The sequence below is a fragment of the Dendrobium catenatum genome, unplaced genomic scaffold, assembly GCF_001605985.2.
Source record: "Dendrobium catenatum unplaced genomic scaffold, ASM160598v2 fragScaff_scaffold_313, whole genome shotgun sequence".
In the NCBI taxonomy this organism is placed as follows: domain Eukaryota; kingdom Viridiplantae; phylum Streptophyta; class Magnoliopsida; order Asparagales; family Orchidaceae; genus Dendrobium; species Dendrobium catenatum.
In genome coordinates this window covers 1,639,951-1,655,151 of record NW_021318775.1, presented here as the reverse complement: position 1 = coordinate 1,655,151, position 15,201 = coordinate 1,639,951, and the positions used below count along the sequence as shown (strand labels likewise).

Below are 15,201 nucleotides of genomic sequence, written 5' to 3'. Positions count from 1 at the left end.
AACTCCCCCCCCCCCCCCCCCTGAATATCACTTGGTTCCGCCCCTGGCTTTACACTTTTTCACTTTCACTCAATCTTTTTTTCGAAGCTAATCCACCCAAGTCCTCCCCCTCCATCATCCTCCAATTGTAATACCTCATGGTTTAATTTTTAAATAATTGTCTATTTATATATTAATTAACCAACAAAAACTTCTATAAATTCCCCCCCCTGAATATCACTTGGTTCCGCCCCTGGCTTTACACTTTTTCACTTTCACTCAATCTTTTTTTCGAAGCTAATCCACCCAAGTCCTCCCCCTCCATCATCCTCCAATTGTAATACCTCATGGTTTAATTTTTAAATAATTGTCTATTTATATATTAATTAACCAACAAAAACTTCTATAAATTCATTAATATAAATTAATTTAATAGAAGAAACAAAAAAATTTATACATCAAAATATAAAACTATATACATCCCTCAAAATTCATGTACAATAGCCGAGTATTCCATCTATATATTTATCAATTATCTTTTAACTCTTGACTATAAAAGAATACAACTAAAAAACAAAACATAAATAAACTAAAACTTGAATTTCTGATTTGTCCTCACTCCACTGGATCCAGTCCTCTTCTTGAAATCATGTAAAACCACAAAGTGAGCTAACAACTCAGCGGGTTACTAGAACTTATAACTGAAATCAATGTAAGGCACTAGAAATAATATGCATGTAATCATTCAAGTGCTTTCAATATGAACATATAACTATAAAGTATGTAGTAATAAATAAAGTAATAACATGCAATATGATCAATAAATATCAATACAATTGTATATCTTAACCAAGTAAACAATGATCAGTGAGTTTTGTCAATCATTTACCTAACAATTACAAAATAGTTTATATAGCATCTTATTACATCAATATACCTATCATTATCATATGCATATCATATAATGTCAATGTTATGCATGTATATCATGTGATTCATATATATCAATTATCTTTGTATCCGTTTTATTAGTATTATCAGATACTTGCATTAATCATAGCCTATATATCTTATGCAATAATGTTAAATCAATCATGTAATTTATCATATGTATTATTGTCATATACATATGCAAGCACTGTAAGCAAGAAAATGTATCCAACTATCTGAGATGTTTTCCTGTAACCAATTATATAGGCCAATCCTACAAGAATCAGCTTAAATCATATTAGTCTTATTTCCATGAATCAATCATTTTACAAGTCATTTAGGTTAAACGACCTTCATATTATAAGTAGTCACTTTTTGCATGTTGGCGTGTCATATCATATTGATTTTTCTCCTTATGCCTCCATTTTCATACCATTTATAGGGTTACACTATAAATCTATTTTAAAGGAAATCCCATCAACCCAGCCTCCTATATAAAGAAATATATCTTTAGTCAATTTGAATATGTAAATCACTTTTTGCCAACATTTCTTATATACACACATTTCATAGGATTTATATAACATAATAAATATCTTATAAAATACTCAATGTTCAATTCAGGGAATCATCTTAATACATGTAAAATTAACATATGAATTAAAATTAATGAAATTCACAAGAAAAATATAGCGTGCTATTTTTCATATGTAAAAGTATTTAATAATTATTCCTCAAAATTTTAAATTTATCAAAATTTCCCAAATTAGGATATTCTCTCAAAATAAAAAAAAAATTGCTGAATATTTAATATGTTCTAGTCAGAATGGTTATGTTAACGACCTCTATCATATATAAACAATTATATAGTAAAAGTTTGCTAAAAATTAAGATATCATAACTTTTGTTTATTTTGATCAAATCAAAATTAATAAAATTCAAAATACAGAAAATCATTAAAATCAGAGGTAGGGTAATCATATTCTATCTCAACTTGAACAACTTTCTCAACAGCTCACTAGCAAAAATTGCTCTACAACCACCACATTCTAAGTTTTATTTTCTCTCTCATCTCTTTTCTCTTTGATTTTTTATTTTTGCTCTTAATTAAAAATAAAATGAACGAAATGACAGTTGGATAAGTTATATAAGTAAATTTAGATTTTTTTAAATAATATAAGATGTATTGGTAATTGTGCTAATTAGTCAATTTTAAATGTAAAATTCATACAAATTCTTTTATATTTTCAAATTTGGAGCTCCATAAATCAAAGAAGAATATTTATAAAATAGCTCAACATGTTCTAAAAACTTTGGTTAAATTGTTTTAGAAAACAGACATCTAACGGTCCCAAAATCCCACTTTGTACCAAGAGATGTTAATTTTTTACATTACCCCTAAAATTATTATAACAAAACACAATAATATATATATATATATAATTGACTTATTTATAAAATTGACTTATAATGACTTAACAAATTGTTTGACCAAGTCAAAATATGGGCTATTACCCCATCATTTTTTCACTACATCCAACACCTCCACCAACTTCATTGCCTTCTAATACTCAAATATTTTATCACCAATAATACTCTTCAATTGCATCCATCTTCCAACACTTTAATACCACCCCATCCAACACTTCTTTACCACATCCACCTCGTATCTTTTGTCTCTCCATAAAATACTATAATACTGCAGTCGTTTTTAATAATCATTAGTGACATTTGTGCCTCTGGCAACCTCATTAATCTCCTTGGAGGCTTCATGTATTGAAGTCCTCCAATTGCTTAGATGTTGATAACTTTTGTATGAGTTCTTTATAAAATAATATAAATTAGTTAACCAGACTATATCTTATAATTACATCCCATATAAGAGCTTCCTACACGTATTCTAAAAATCTCCAAATTCATATGAAAACTCGATTAAAATTATAACGATTTATAAATTAAGTATATTAGACATATAATCATTATAGAATAAAAATATTATTAATTTGACACAAACATTAGAGTTATTTCATATTAATAGCCTACATGGTGCTCACTATAAAACAATATTTTGCATATTTTTTAAAATGCAAATTCACAACATGCTAAATACTTAAAAAATAAAATTAGAGCAATATTCTCAAAGAAATTTTAAAGAGAATGATATGGATGACAATTTTATTCAAATATAGGGGGTTGTTATCCAAATAAGAAAGGTTTTTGGATTATTTAGTATTTATTTTTCCATAGCATATTTTTACTAAGATAACATAACTAATAATTAAGAATAAATTTAACATAATAATATGCATAAACGTGGCGGCTGCATTGATCCTGTGCCGGCAGATAGCCGCACGATCCCACCCTTTCAGTTCATCAGGACCGTCCAATTATGTCCACGTATCACCCTCCCATTGGTCCACCTCACATCCCTTCCCCACCATAGACATTAAGGAGCCCGGAAGCCAGAGCAAAATAGAAGGAAAAGGGGCTCGTGAGAAACAAACCCACACCCATATAAATTCCTAACACGTAAATAGCGACCTAAATAATAAGAGACAACCACGATCTTCCCCTTATTTTCTCTCTTTCGATTTCGATAAGCCCCCTCTCCTCTCTCTCCTTCCCCCAGCCTGTCTGGAGAGCCGGCACACACCTCGTGAATCCGAACCCTCCGTCGCCGACGGCCTACTCTGGGTGATGCGCCGTCGAAGCCCCAAACGATCGACCCCAATCCCTGCTTCGCAGCCGTTGATTTCTCGCTGGAGGCCGTGAACTCTTGTGAAATTACACATAAAGCCATCTGACAAAAATTCAAAAATCTGCCCTCCCTCCTACGATTCCTGAACCCCCACGCCGACGCACAATCACTTTCTCCGATCGCCGCTTCCTATCTAAGATTATTAGTTTTCATCGCTTCCATTAGGTACACCTCTCCCGCCCCGAATTCACTCCATATATGGTCTTCACTGCTTCCCGCTCAGTGAGCTTTACTACTTTGATCTGATCGGGTTGTCTGCTCCCGATTACGTTGTGTACCGTGACTTCTTCTTGCATCCATTTGCGCTTCCGGATTAGGATTAAAGATCGTTTTTCTCCGGCCGATCTGCTCCTTCCGCCACCGGATTCGATATTTGAGTTGATCGGCGCGGAGCTTCGGCTTGTGTTAGGGTTTCTGCGATTGGGCTAGTTTTTAGCTTCAGATTGCTTTCCTTACGTTAGGCTTGATAGTTCATTGCTCCTCTTGCGGTACCTTAACGGGATTCTACTTTGCTTTGTTAAGTTTTGAATTCCTGTTTAACAAATGATTATTTTGAATATAAAGATTTAGGATTTATGCATGCCTGCATTTGATTTGGATTTAGGCTTATGCATCCAAAATGTGTTCCTTAGCGCCCTGAATGAAGGATCCCTTTTTCTTGACTAAACTAGTATTCTTTAATGTTTCTAAGTGCTTCTTGCTGTTGGATTGGAGTAAAATGCATCCTCTATGTTTACTCTTTACTGCAGACATCTGCATTGTTGGTGAAGCAAAAATATCTTACTTTCAATCCCGTGTTTTGCTATTGCAGTGATAGCTTGTAGTGGATTTGGAGAGATTTCCATGTGAGAGGAGGCGAGATGGCATACTTCAGGAACTTCGATGAAAACATGGATTCCAGTCAAGACTTGAATGGGAAGGATGGTGGACGTGAAGCTGATGGAGCATATGGATCTCCGGGAACTAGAGACATGGATGCTAGTTTTGGTGAGAAGGAGGTTGACAAGAAGGCTGCAGGGCAGTACCAAAGTGAGGAGGAGCCATATGATGCTGGTGGGCTACAAAGTGATATGTGTGGCATGAATGGTATGGCAAAGGCTGGAAGAAGATTAAATCCTGCTGGTACTTGGGGTTCAAGCTTTTGGAAAGATTGCCAACCAATGTGGGCTTCTAATGAGGATAATTATGATTCTATGAAAGTTGAAGAAAGGCCTGATTGTGACTCTAAGAAAGTTGAAGTAGAATCTCTTGGCTATTCTTGTGATGACTCGGATGGTCAGAGAGATGAAGATCATTTGCAGAGAGGACAAGCTGATGTGCCTGCAGATGAGATGCTTTCTGATGATTATTATGAGCAAGATGGTGAAGAGAATAGTGATTCTTTTCATGGTCGGGGTCTGAGCCAGCCTAGCACCTCCGGTTCAAGATTGCCACCCAAGTCAACCTCTTCCAATAGAAACAGTTCTAAGAGTTTAGAAGCAGTAAAATTTGATGAATATGATGAGGATGAGGATTATGAAGAAGAAGATGAAGAAAATGAAGGAGATGGTTTGTCATTCCTGATCAAAAACAAATTGTCTTTTTTCTTCCCGTCATCAATACTTAAATATATTTCTTTGTCTTATCATTATCAAAGTGCTTCTGAATAAAAAAAAAGTGCTTCTAAATAACATTTTTGGCTTCCTCCACAAAATGCTAATGTTTCCTTTATTGCAGTCACATTTTCTCATTTATTTTCCCATTGATAAACGTCTGATATCAAACCTTTTTTTCTATCACAGAAGACGACCCTGATGATGTTGATTTTGAGCCTGAATTTGATGAAACAAATAGGCACACAAGAAGCAAGGTTAATGAATGATACCATGCTTTATTTACATGAACTTCAATTTTATTTTAGGTCAATCTTCTAGAAATTTGAGTTGTCATATGAATTTAATATTTTCATTTTGGTAAATAAAATTTGGAGAAAAAGGATTCATGTAGCCGACCCCACGTAGTGTGATAAAGGCTTGATGTTGTTGTTGTTATTGGTAAATAAAATTTGGGTTTTAGCAGCTTATTTTGCTACATCACTCTTGTTCGTTTCTGTTTTTATATTTTACTTTTTTTCTATTAGATTCTTGCATCATATTTTTCATGCTCTATTTCTTTAGCTTTAAACTTAAGCTTTATGGATAGATTTACTAGAAATCATGATCAGCCTTTTATGTTTACAAATGATTCAACTTCTTTAATTCTGAGAGGGTTGCTTTCAAAGCAGAATTTTAAGTCTTTATTAGTCTGTTAGTTGTTTCCATTCATCATCATTGCCGAATTTAGCTTGCTGTTTATCTTTTTCTGCATTCTCCAGTTAGTTGAGTGCAATGATATTCATCTCTTCTGGCATGCTAAATGATCAATATCTCTGTTTGGAAAGGGAGGTAATGAGTGGATCATTTCCTTTTTTGCTTTTTGCAATTGGTTTGTTTCTTTGCATCTCCATTTCATTGTTCAATGTTTTTTTGGGATATTCTTGAAAATCTGTTGAATGTATTACAAATTTCTAGATGCTAAATTTTCCATCAATTGATGCAGGTTAAAATGTCAGAGAGTGATGAATTTGAGGAGGATGATGCAGATGATGAAGATGATGACCTTGACCTCTCGGAGGAAGATGATATAGAAGAATGCACAAGTTTTAAACGACAAAGAGCAAGGCGGAAAACTGGGCAAAGATCAAAGGGATCAAAAGAAAGCAAATCCATTCATATCAATAGACGGAAAAGAGGGAGAGCTTTTTCAGAAGAAGCTGAATCTTTTGAAGATGATTCAGAAGAGGACATCGATGGGTACTTCGATCTAAAAATAAAGAGGGCGCCTCAGTCACGTAATAAAAAGATTGGTTCACGATTAACCACATCAGCAATTATGAGCTCCCCGAGGAATGAGGTTCGACATTCTGTTAGGTCTGTGAGAAAGGTCTCTTATGTTGAAAGTGAGGAAAGTGAGGATATTGATGAAGATAAGCTAAACAAGTCCCAAAAGGTGTGTATTATTAAGTATTTGCTTTTATTGGGTATCCTTTTAGGCTTAGTGTTTTTTAAATAATAGTTATGTGACTTCTGTTTGATGCTTACCACCTTTTCTGATGAGACATTGATTCAAGTCATATTCAGCACTTCACCATTTCAGATGCCCTTTGCTTTGTCCGTTTCAGTTTACGTTAATTCGTCTGAAATTTTCAACGAGTGGGTGATGTATAGTCATGATTTCAGGAAGAAGCTGAAGAAGATGATAGTGATTCAATTGAGAGGGTACTTTGGCACCAAACAAAGGGGATTGCTGAAGAAGCTGCAAAGAACTATAGATCAACTTTACCTTCAGTGATGAGTGTAGTGTCAGAATCAGAACCTAATTGGAATGATGTTGAATTCTATATTAAATGGAAAGGGCAGTCATATTTACATTGTGAATGGAAGCCATTCTCTGATCTCCAAAATGTAAGATTTTAGAAATTCATGCAAGCAAAGCTTGGTTGTTTCCATTTTTTGTAATTGTGTAAGCTTGTAACCACTTAATTTTTGTTGCTTAACTTTTCTGTTTCATTAAACTCAATCTGTTTCCCTAAATATCAGCTTACTGGATTCAAAAAGGTTTTAAATTATATGAAAAAGGCAAATGAAGAGCGAATCAACAAAAGGGCTCTGTCACGTGAAGAGGTATTTAACATTTTTCCGTGTATGTAATTTAAAAACATGACCTGGTCATTAAGAATGCACTATGAGGCTATTGTGATACATTCTTTGCAATCGTTTCTTACCCCCTATGCGCTATTATTGAAATAATATCTGTGATTTCTTATGCATTGTCTTTATTCTTCAGAAATTGGTAAAGTTTGTTTGCCATGATCAGTTAAAATAATAGTTTTGACCAATCAGCAATAGCTTAGTGTTATTGTCTTTTGCTTCCCAGTATTATGAGGTTCAAATTGCCCAAAATAATGCTGTTATATATGTACATCTTTTCCATGCAAATGGTAGTTTTTTATTTTTGTATTTCTATACAACATGCATGCATATTTTAAGTTGAAACAACAATTCATAAACAACATGCTTCAAAAACCTATTAGAAGTCTAGATTTGTCCTGGAGCTCTTTTTAATATGACCCCATTGATCACAATAAATTATGAGTAGGATAATGCTATGGTACCATACTTGGATATTTATTATACCTGATTAAATTGACGTGGATCTAGTCCTAGATTAAGATGGACTATCCATTTATTAACACTGACCAATGGATAGGTCGTCGAACTCATATAGTTGTGGAACTTTGATCCAAATCATCTCACTCTATTGCACAACTAAAACCTAGGATTCCTCATGGCTGCTTTCTCTTGCCATCTTCTTCCCCAATCATTGGCCTCTCCTCCATAGCCTTCATCCTATAAATCTTCCTTTGCCATCCTCTTCCTGCATTGATGTTCTTGTTCTTCAATACCCCCCATAACAATTATCAATTTATTAGTGTTGTTAATGATGAGTCAAAGGTCGCTTGGGGACTTAGATAGGCAAGACTGTAGAACTTCCTGTACCTCTTGTGCAGGTATTTTTACTGGCTTGTGCATTACGATGATCATCTTGCTAGTGTTGTTAATGTTGAGCCAAATGATGCCAAGGGACTCAGAGAGGCAAGGCCATATAACTTCTTGTACCTCTTGTGCGATCATCTTTGTTGGCTTGTGCATCTTGCCTTACGATGCGATTCTATTAGTTGAGCGACTTTCCATATTTTTAGAGATTGGTGCTAATACTTCAATCATTAAAGATTACTGATGAGGTCATCGACAGACATTTTAGGCAGGTTTATCGGCGAAGGAATCGTAGATCGATGGCTACGATCGGGAGTTTATATTTTTGATGTTATCATGTTGTTTTATTTTGTGTCTTTTATTTCATGTACTAGTGACGATTTCGCCCTTATGTAGGCGTAGTGTTTATTGTAGCCCAAGGGGCATATGAGTCTTTTGTTTTTCTTTTCATGTTTGAGACCTCTTATAAAAGGGTCTCTTCTTGATGTATGAGGGTAATGCTTGATTAATAAAATTCTGAGATTTTCTTTGTCTTCATGCTTGAGAGCTTGAGAGAAAAAGAGGAGGCCTAGGAGAGGCTCCATCCGAATTACCCAACAGCCACTTTGGTGAGCTCTTGGCTTTATTTTCTTATTTTTGCTGTTTTCTTCTCTCCCCACCACCTCCCCATTCACCCATCCCCTTCCCTTACAACTGGTCCAGCAAAAATTCCCCCCTCCACCCGAACCCGCCTCTCTCCCCCTTCACGTTTCCTGCAGCCGACTCAGCCAGAGCCCCTTGATCCTGCCGATCTCCCTTCCCATCCCCCTCTTGCCGCCGGCTGGACAAGCCGGCGGCCCCAGCACAGCCACCGCCTACTCCTCCACAGTCCGGCCCTCCTTTCCCCTGGCTAATCCCGCCGGTTTCAGTGCATGAAGAAGTTTGAATTCTGCCATCAATTCTCTTTATTTGCTTTCCTAATTTGACTCCTCAAATTAGTGAAAATTGATTGAGGATTAATGACCCAAATTCAAATTCGAATTTCCCTCCCCCTCTCATTTGAAACTTCCTAATTAATTAAAATCTGAAATTAAAGCTCAGATTTTAATTAAAACCTTGGGGCCCACTATTTAATCAAATCCATCTTTTCCTCCTTGCTTGGCCGGCCCCTTTCATGCATGGTTCTCTCTCTCTACTTGCCACATAAGCGCCCATTAATTCCCCTTCTTAATTCTCCCTAATACCCGCCCCTCCTAATTCAAATTTTGGGAGGTTTTCATTGCAATTAATCTCTCCCTCCAAACAACAAAGTCTTTCGTCGCCTTCATCGTAGTGGTGCTCTTCATCCTCACATGGTTTCTTATTCTCCGCTAAAGCCCAAGAGTGAACGAGAGAGAGAGAAAGGGTACTCAAGGTGAACTTCTTTATTATTAATTGCGGGATTTTTGTTATGAGCATTTAAGTGTTTCCTTTATCTTTGAATGATAAGATTGGTTTGGTTAACTCAAAGCACATCTTCTCCTAAGCAAGTTAACTACTTTGAACGATTTAACCCTTTACTTTTGTTGGTAATTAAAATTTGTTATGACATGCTTTGAATAATCTTTATTTTAATTTCCGAACGCAGTTCCTTCGCATGTGGTATCACATCAATTACTTGGTTTTTGATGGCGATAATAGTTGTGGGATTACATGAAAAGAACATTAAGAGTTGAAGAAATAGGTATGCACTATTGGAATCCAGCTAATTAAATATAGGTGTGAGATCTTGCTTTCAGAATAAAAAACTTTGAAGATGAAGAGGATACACAAGAATAGAGAAATTGATTGGAATAGATTAAAGATTAGATTATCCCTAGGCTATGCATACTATTAACTAACATAAATTAATGTGACTTTTTATTTATACTCATTAAGAATATGCTTCAAAATTTAAATAAAATGCAAGCAATATTTACTTTTCTGCATCTCATTTACTCCAATGAACACACCTTCTATATTGAGAAATCATATACAACTATTACATTCAAAAACACTCTTTCATATTTTTTTTTTCTATCTTTTTCATCCCGTTTGATCTCCTTTTTCATTATTTCTTCTGAGTTCTTTCAAATGAATGGTCATGCGATGTGGTATTGAGCCAATTATGAGACACTCCCAATCCTTCTTTTATGATAACCTTTCACCTTTCCTTCCATATTCTACTCTTTCCATCCCTCTCCCTCCAACCTTGGCCTCAACTTTTCTCTTCTTTCCACCTTACCTTTTGTCAATTATACTTTCTCTATCTTTTAGCCATTATTGTTATCATTTGACCATGTTAGTGTTTATGACGTAGTCCCTTATTATGATTCTTCTCACCTTATTTTAAGCTTTTATTCACTTACCTTTCTTTTATGTCATTGAGATTCAAGTGTGATGTAAAACATATGAGTTGGATTTTTGCTTAATTTATTTTGATTTTTACAAGATTTAAGTTCTAACATAACCAAGTGCCTATTTGGGACATCTTTCTACTAGCTTTGCTTTCAAACTACAAATACATTGACGTTTAACTAATGGCTTTTCAACTGCATTTAAAAAAAAAATGCATTCTAAGCATATCATCCTATGTTCTAGTAGTTTAACTATGTTTTGTGGTTTCCCAATCTATTTACATTCCTTTCATCTTTCTTTTAAAGAAACTAGATAATCACTTCAACCAACTTTTCCTACCACTATTTCACAACCAATTTTGCATGCTATTGTGTCCGTTCATACAAACCCTATAAGATTATTTCTGTAGCTTGCTCGACATGACTATCAATTTTTGAATGTTATTCGAAAGTTGAAATACAATAGATGTTGATATCATTCATCATAGATTTGCTTTGCTAATAATTTCCCCTTGAGCAATAATAGAACTAGTGGTGGGGTTGGGACATTGGGCGAAAGTTATTAAAAAGAGTGCACGTTTTAGATGTCTCTAGTCTATTGTTCGAAGCGATGGTGAAATAGATGGGGATATTGTTAGTAAAATTCAAGTTGAATGGTTGAAGTGGAAGAATGCATCGAGCCCATGTATGATAGAAAGGTACCCCTCAAACTTAAAGGAAAATTCTATAAGATGGTGGTGAGACTAGCAATGCTTTATGCGCATAATGTTGGCCATTAGAAGAGAAACATAAGGTTAAGTGTTATATAGATGAGAATGCTAAGGTGGATGAATGGCTTTACTCTGAGAGACAAAATGTGAAATGAGTATGCATTTGAAAGGGTTGAAGTAGCTCTAGTTGTAGATAAGATTAGAGAGAGTCATCTTAGATAGTTTGGGCACATAAATCTTTGGCCTTCCAATGATCTAGCTAGGAGAGTAGATGTATTGTATTTGGCCTATGTTAAGAAAGGTAGAGTTAGACATAAAAGGCTTGGCTATTCAATTTTAGAAATTTCATTTTTTATTAAATTTAAATAAGAATTTGACTCTTAACTGGGCATTATGGAGAAAAATGATTCATGTAGCCGACCCCACATAGTCGGATAAAGGCTTGATGTTGTTATTATTGTAGAGATGAGGATGTTCAGATGGATGAGTAGCATTATACTTAGAAACAAAATGCAAAGCGAATATATATGTGTAAAGTTTGGAGTAGTTTCAGTGGCAGATAATATTAGAGAGATGCCTTAGATGGTTTGGTCACATAAAACGTAGTCCTTCCGATGATCATGTTAGGAGAGTAGATGTATTAGATCCGCGGCTTATGTTAAGAAATGTAGAGATAGATCTAAAAATACTTAGTTAGAACATATTAAAAATGACATGTTTTTAGTAGATTTAAATGAGAAATTGACTCTTATTAGGAGACAATGGAAAAAAATGATTCATATAGCTTACCCCACGTAATGGGATAAAGACTTGTTGTTGTTGTAATAATTTCCTCTTAAGTGAAGATAGAAAAGAGTTTTTCATTGATGTTTTATCCTCTAAACCAAGACTTCTATTAACCATCAACCTGAGCAGATCACAGAAATTTGGTGATGGTTATATTAGCTCCGATAAACTCTTTCTTTCTTTTTTTTTTTTTTTTTAAATCTTGTTAGCTAGATTAGGTCATCTTAAGATATATTCTTAAATGTGTTACACATGCTCAATGATAAAAAGTCATGTTCAGTATTAAACAGTGAACTAGGGAGATGTTTTTGGATGGATTAAGTTTATTCTTCGAACTCAATTTCAAATGGTCAAAAGTGAGTTTTTATTTTAAGTGGGAAGTCATCTTCAAATCTATTTATACTTTTACTTTTAATATCAATTCAAAATATTAAATTAGTAGAATGACAGATTTAAATATTTATTTTACTTATAATGATAATAAATTAAGAAAAAAAGTTATGGGTGGTTAAATGTGAAACTCACTATTGCCCAAATAAACACAGGAGCTGAGTTCACAATTTTGCAACTTCAACGTGATTTACTTTTGGAACTTAGATCCTAACAATTTCAAACACTTGCAACAAAACAAATTGGCCCTAGATGCACCCAAAAGAAGAGGTCATTAAATTATCAAGATATGCATTTGAAATGGAGTAGATTAATGATATTCTGGCTATAGTTTGTGAAAATTGACTATATATATTAGATTTAAAACAACTTGCAACACTCAACAAAATGAATGAAGGACAAGAAGTCATATATAGCAATCATTATCCTTGTAATTATTTTGGTCAGCTTTATTAATTCTCTTTCAGATGTGCTGGGATATCAAAGGCAAAAGCTTCTAATAGTAAAAATAGTTGATGGTGGAATTGAAATGTGCAAGAAAAAATAAAAAATAAAAAGATTTGTTATACAAATTAGTTTAAATGTAAAAATTCTGATAATTAGGAAACATATAAAGAGGTCTGTAAGGAGTCTAAGAAAGTAATATGCAATGTAAAGAATTTAGCTTTTAATGATTTATATAATAGATTAGATACTAAGGCCTCGTTTGGGAGGACTTAATTTTGCCTTTTATGTTTCAAAACACAAAAAATATTTTTTGGTTGTTGTTTGAATGTGATATTTTTGTAAAAATACTTTTTATAAAACTTTATTTTGTATTATTTTCAAAAACTTTTTGGTATTTATTTCTCCATTAGAAACTTCTATTCTACCTACCAATGTTTTTAAAATTGCCTTTTACCAAAGGTACCTGATAATCAAACAAAGCCCAAGGAGGGTGAAATATATATGTATAAGTTAGCCAAACAAAGAGATATGAGTAGTAAGTATTTAGCTCAAGTGAAGTGAATTAAGGATGAAGATCAAAAGTGCTTTTATTAGAAGAGGATATTCAACTAAGATGGATGAGATATTTTGAAGATTGTGAGAATTCGATTCTTTAGTGACCTTAGTATCCTAAATGAAAATAAAGATTTTTTTTAATCGACGTATTTGTAAACTGAAGTTAGAGTGGCTTTAAAGAAAATGAAGTCTGAAAAAGCTGTTGGACTTGATGATATTTCAATAGAGATGTGGAAATGCTTAGGAAATGAAGGAATTTCTTGGCTTACTAAACTTTTTAATATTATTTTGAATACTAAAAAGATGTCAGATGAGTGGAGAATAAGTGTCTTGTTTCTTATTTTTAAGAATAAATGTGATGCACAAGATTGTGTGAATTATAAAGGAATTAAGTTAATGTGTCATACTTTAAAGCTATGGGAGAGATATGGATCATAGGTTGTGGTTGGATACTGATGTTTCTCAAAATCAATTTAGATTCATGTCGGGCAGGTCTACTATGGAAGCTATACATTTATTGAGAGGTATAAAGAGAATAAGGACGATCTACATATGATATTTATTGATTTAGAGAAAGTATATGATAACGTTTCAAGAGAGGTGCTATGGAGAGTTCTAGAAAAGGAAGGGGTTAATAATGCTTATATTCAAGTCATTAAGGATATGTATGCAGGAGCTGTTACTTGTGTTCAAACACAAGGTGGTTTGACCAAGTATTTTCCTATTTCAGTTGGATTACATCAAGGATCAACCTATGTTGCACCGATACTGATACGGCGATACGGATACGACATGATACGGATACGGGACACTCCAATTCTTAAAAATACAGGATACGGATACGGCGCATATACAGCGTGGATACGGCATTATAATATATAAATAATACATAAAAATTAGTAAAGTAATCAAAGTGTAATATTTGAATGACAAAAAATTGAAATAAAAGTAAGCATTAAATATTGAAATGTCTAGTACAACAACAAAAATAAGAAGATAAATTGCCCAGCACATGAAATTTCAACTATTCAATAGAAGGAATGATAGGATTAGCTTCTTCAGTGGTTTGTCTTTGAGTTTCTATATCATCTTCAATAAATATCATAGCTTCTAATTCAGGCTCATCGAGTGAAAGATTAGCAATTTCTAATATTCCCATATCCTCAAGAGATTCAAAAGGGTAGATGTGTTTGTGTGATAGAAAAGTCTCCCTCAAACTTAAGGAAAAATTCTATAAGATGGTGGTGAGACCTACAATGCTTTATGGTGCAGAATGTTGCCCATTAAAAGAGAAGCATAAAATTAAGTAAAGTGTTGCAGAGATGAGGATGCTCAGGTGGATGCGTGGGTTTACTCTACGAAATGAGCATATACGTGAAAAGGTTGGAGTATCTCTAGTGGAAGATAAGATTAGATAAAGTAGCCTTAGATGGTTTGGTCGTATACAACGGTGGCCTTTCGATAACCCGGTTAGGAAAGTAAATGTATTATATTTGACTTACGTTAAGAAAGGTAGAGCTAAACCTAAAAAAGCTTGGTTATAAAGTATTAGAAATGACATTTATTTTTTAGATTTAAATGAGAAATTGGCTCTTAACATAACACAATGGAGAAAAAGGATTCATGTAGCTTACCCCACATAGTGGGATAAAGGCTTGATGTTGTTGTTGTTGTTTATTAATTCTCTTTCTCCATTCATTTTTATTACATGATCATTA

General features: G+C 33.9%; 1 protein-coding gene across 1 annotated transcript in view; it reads left to right on the top strand.

The window, feature by feature from the left end:
- Positions 1-3,442: 3,442 nt before the first annotated feature.
- Positions 3,443-15,201, top strand: part of LOC110105040 (protein CHROMATIN REMODELING 5) — a 61,860-nt gene continuing 50,101 nt past the window's right edge. Inside the window, exons 1-6 of the mRNA XM_020834393.2 lie at positions 3,443-3,832; positions 4,479-5,215; positions 5,449-5,516; positions 6,245-6,694; positions 6,925-7,149; positions 7,285-7,368. Coding sequence (XP_020690052.1) covers positions 4,528-5,215; positions 5,449-5,516; positions 6,245-6,694; positions 6,925-7,149; positions 7,285-7,368 — 1,515 coding nt within the window. The 5' untranslated portion in view covers positions 3,443-3,832; positions 4,479-4,527. The remainder of the gene's footprint in view (positions 3,833-4,478; positions 5,216-5,448; positions 5,517-6,244; positions 6,695-6,924; positions 7,150-7,284; positions 7,369-15,201) is intronic.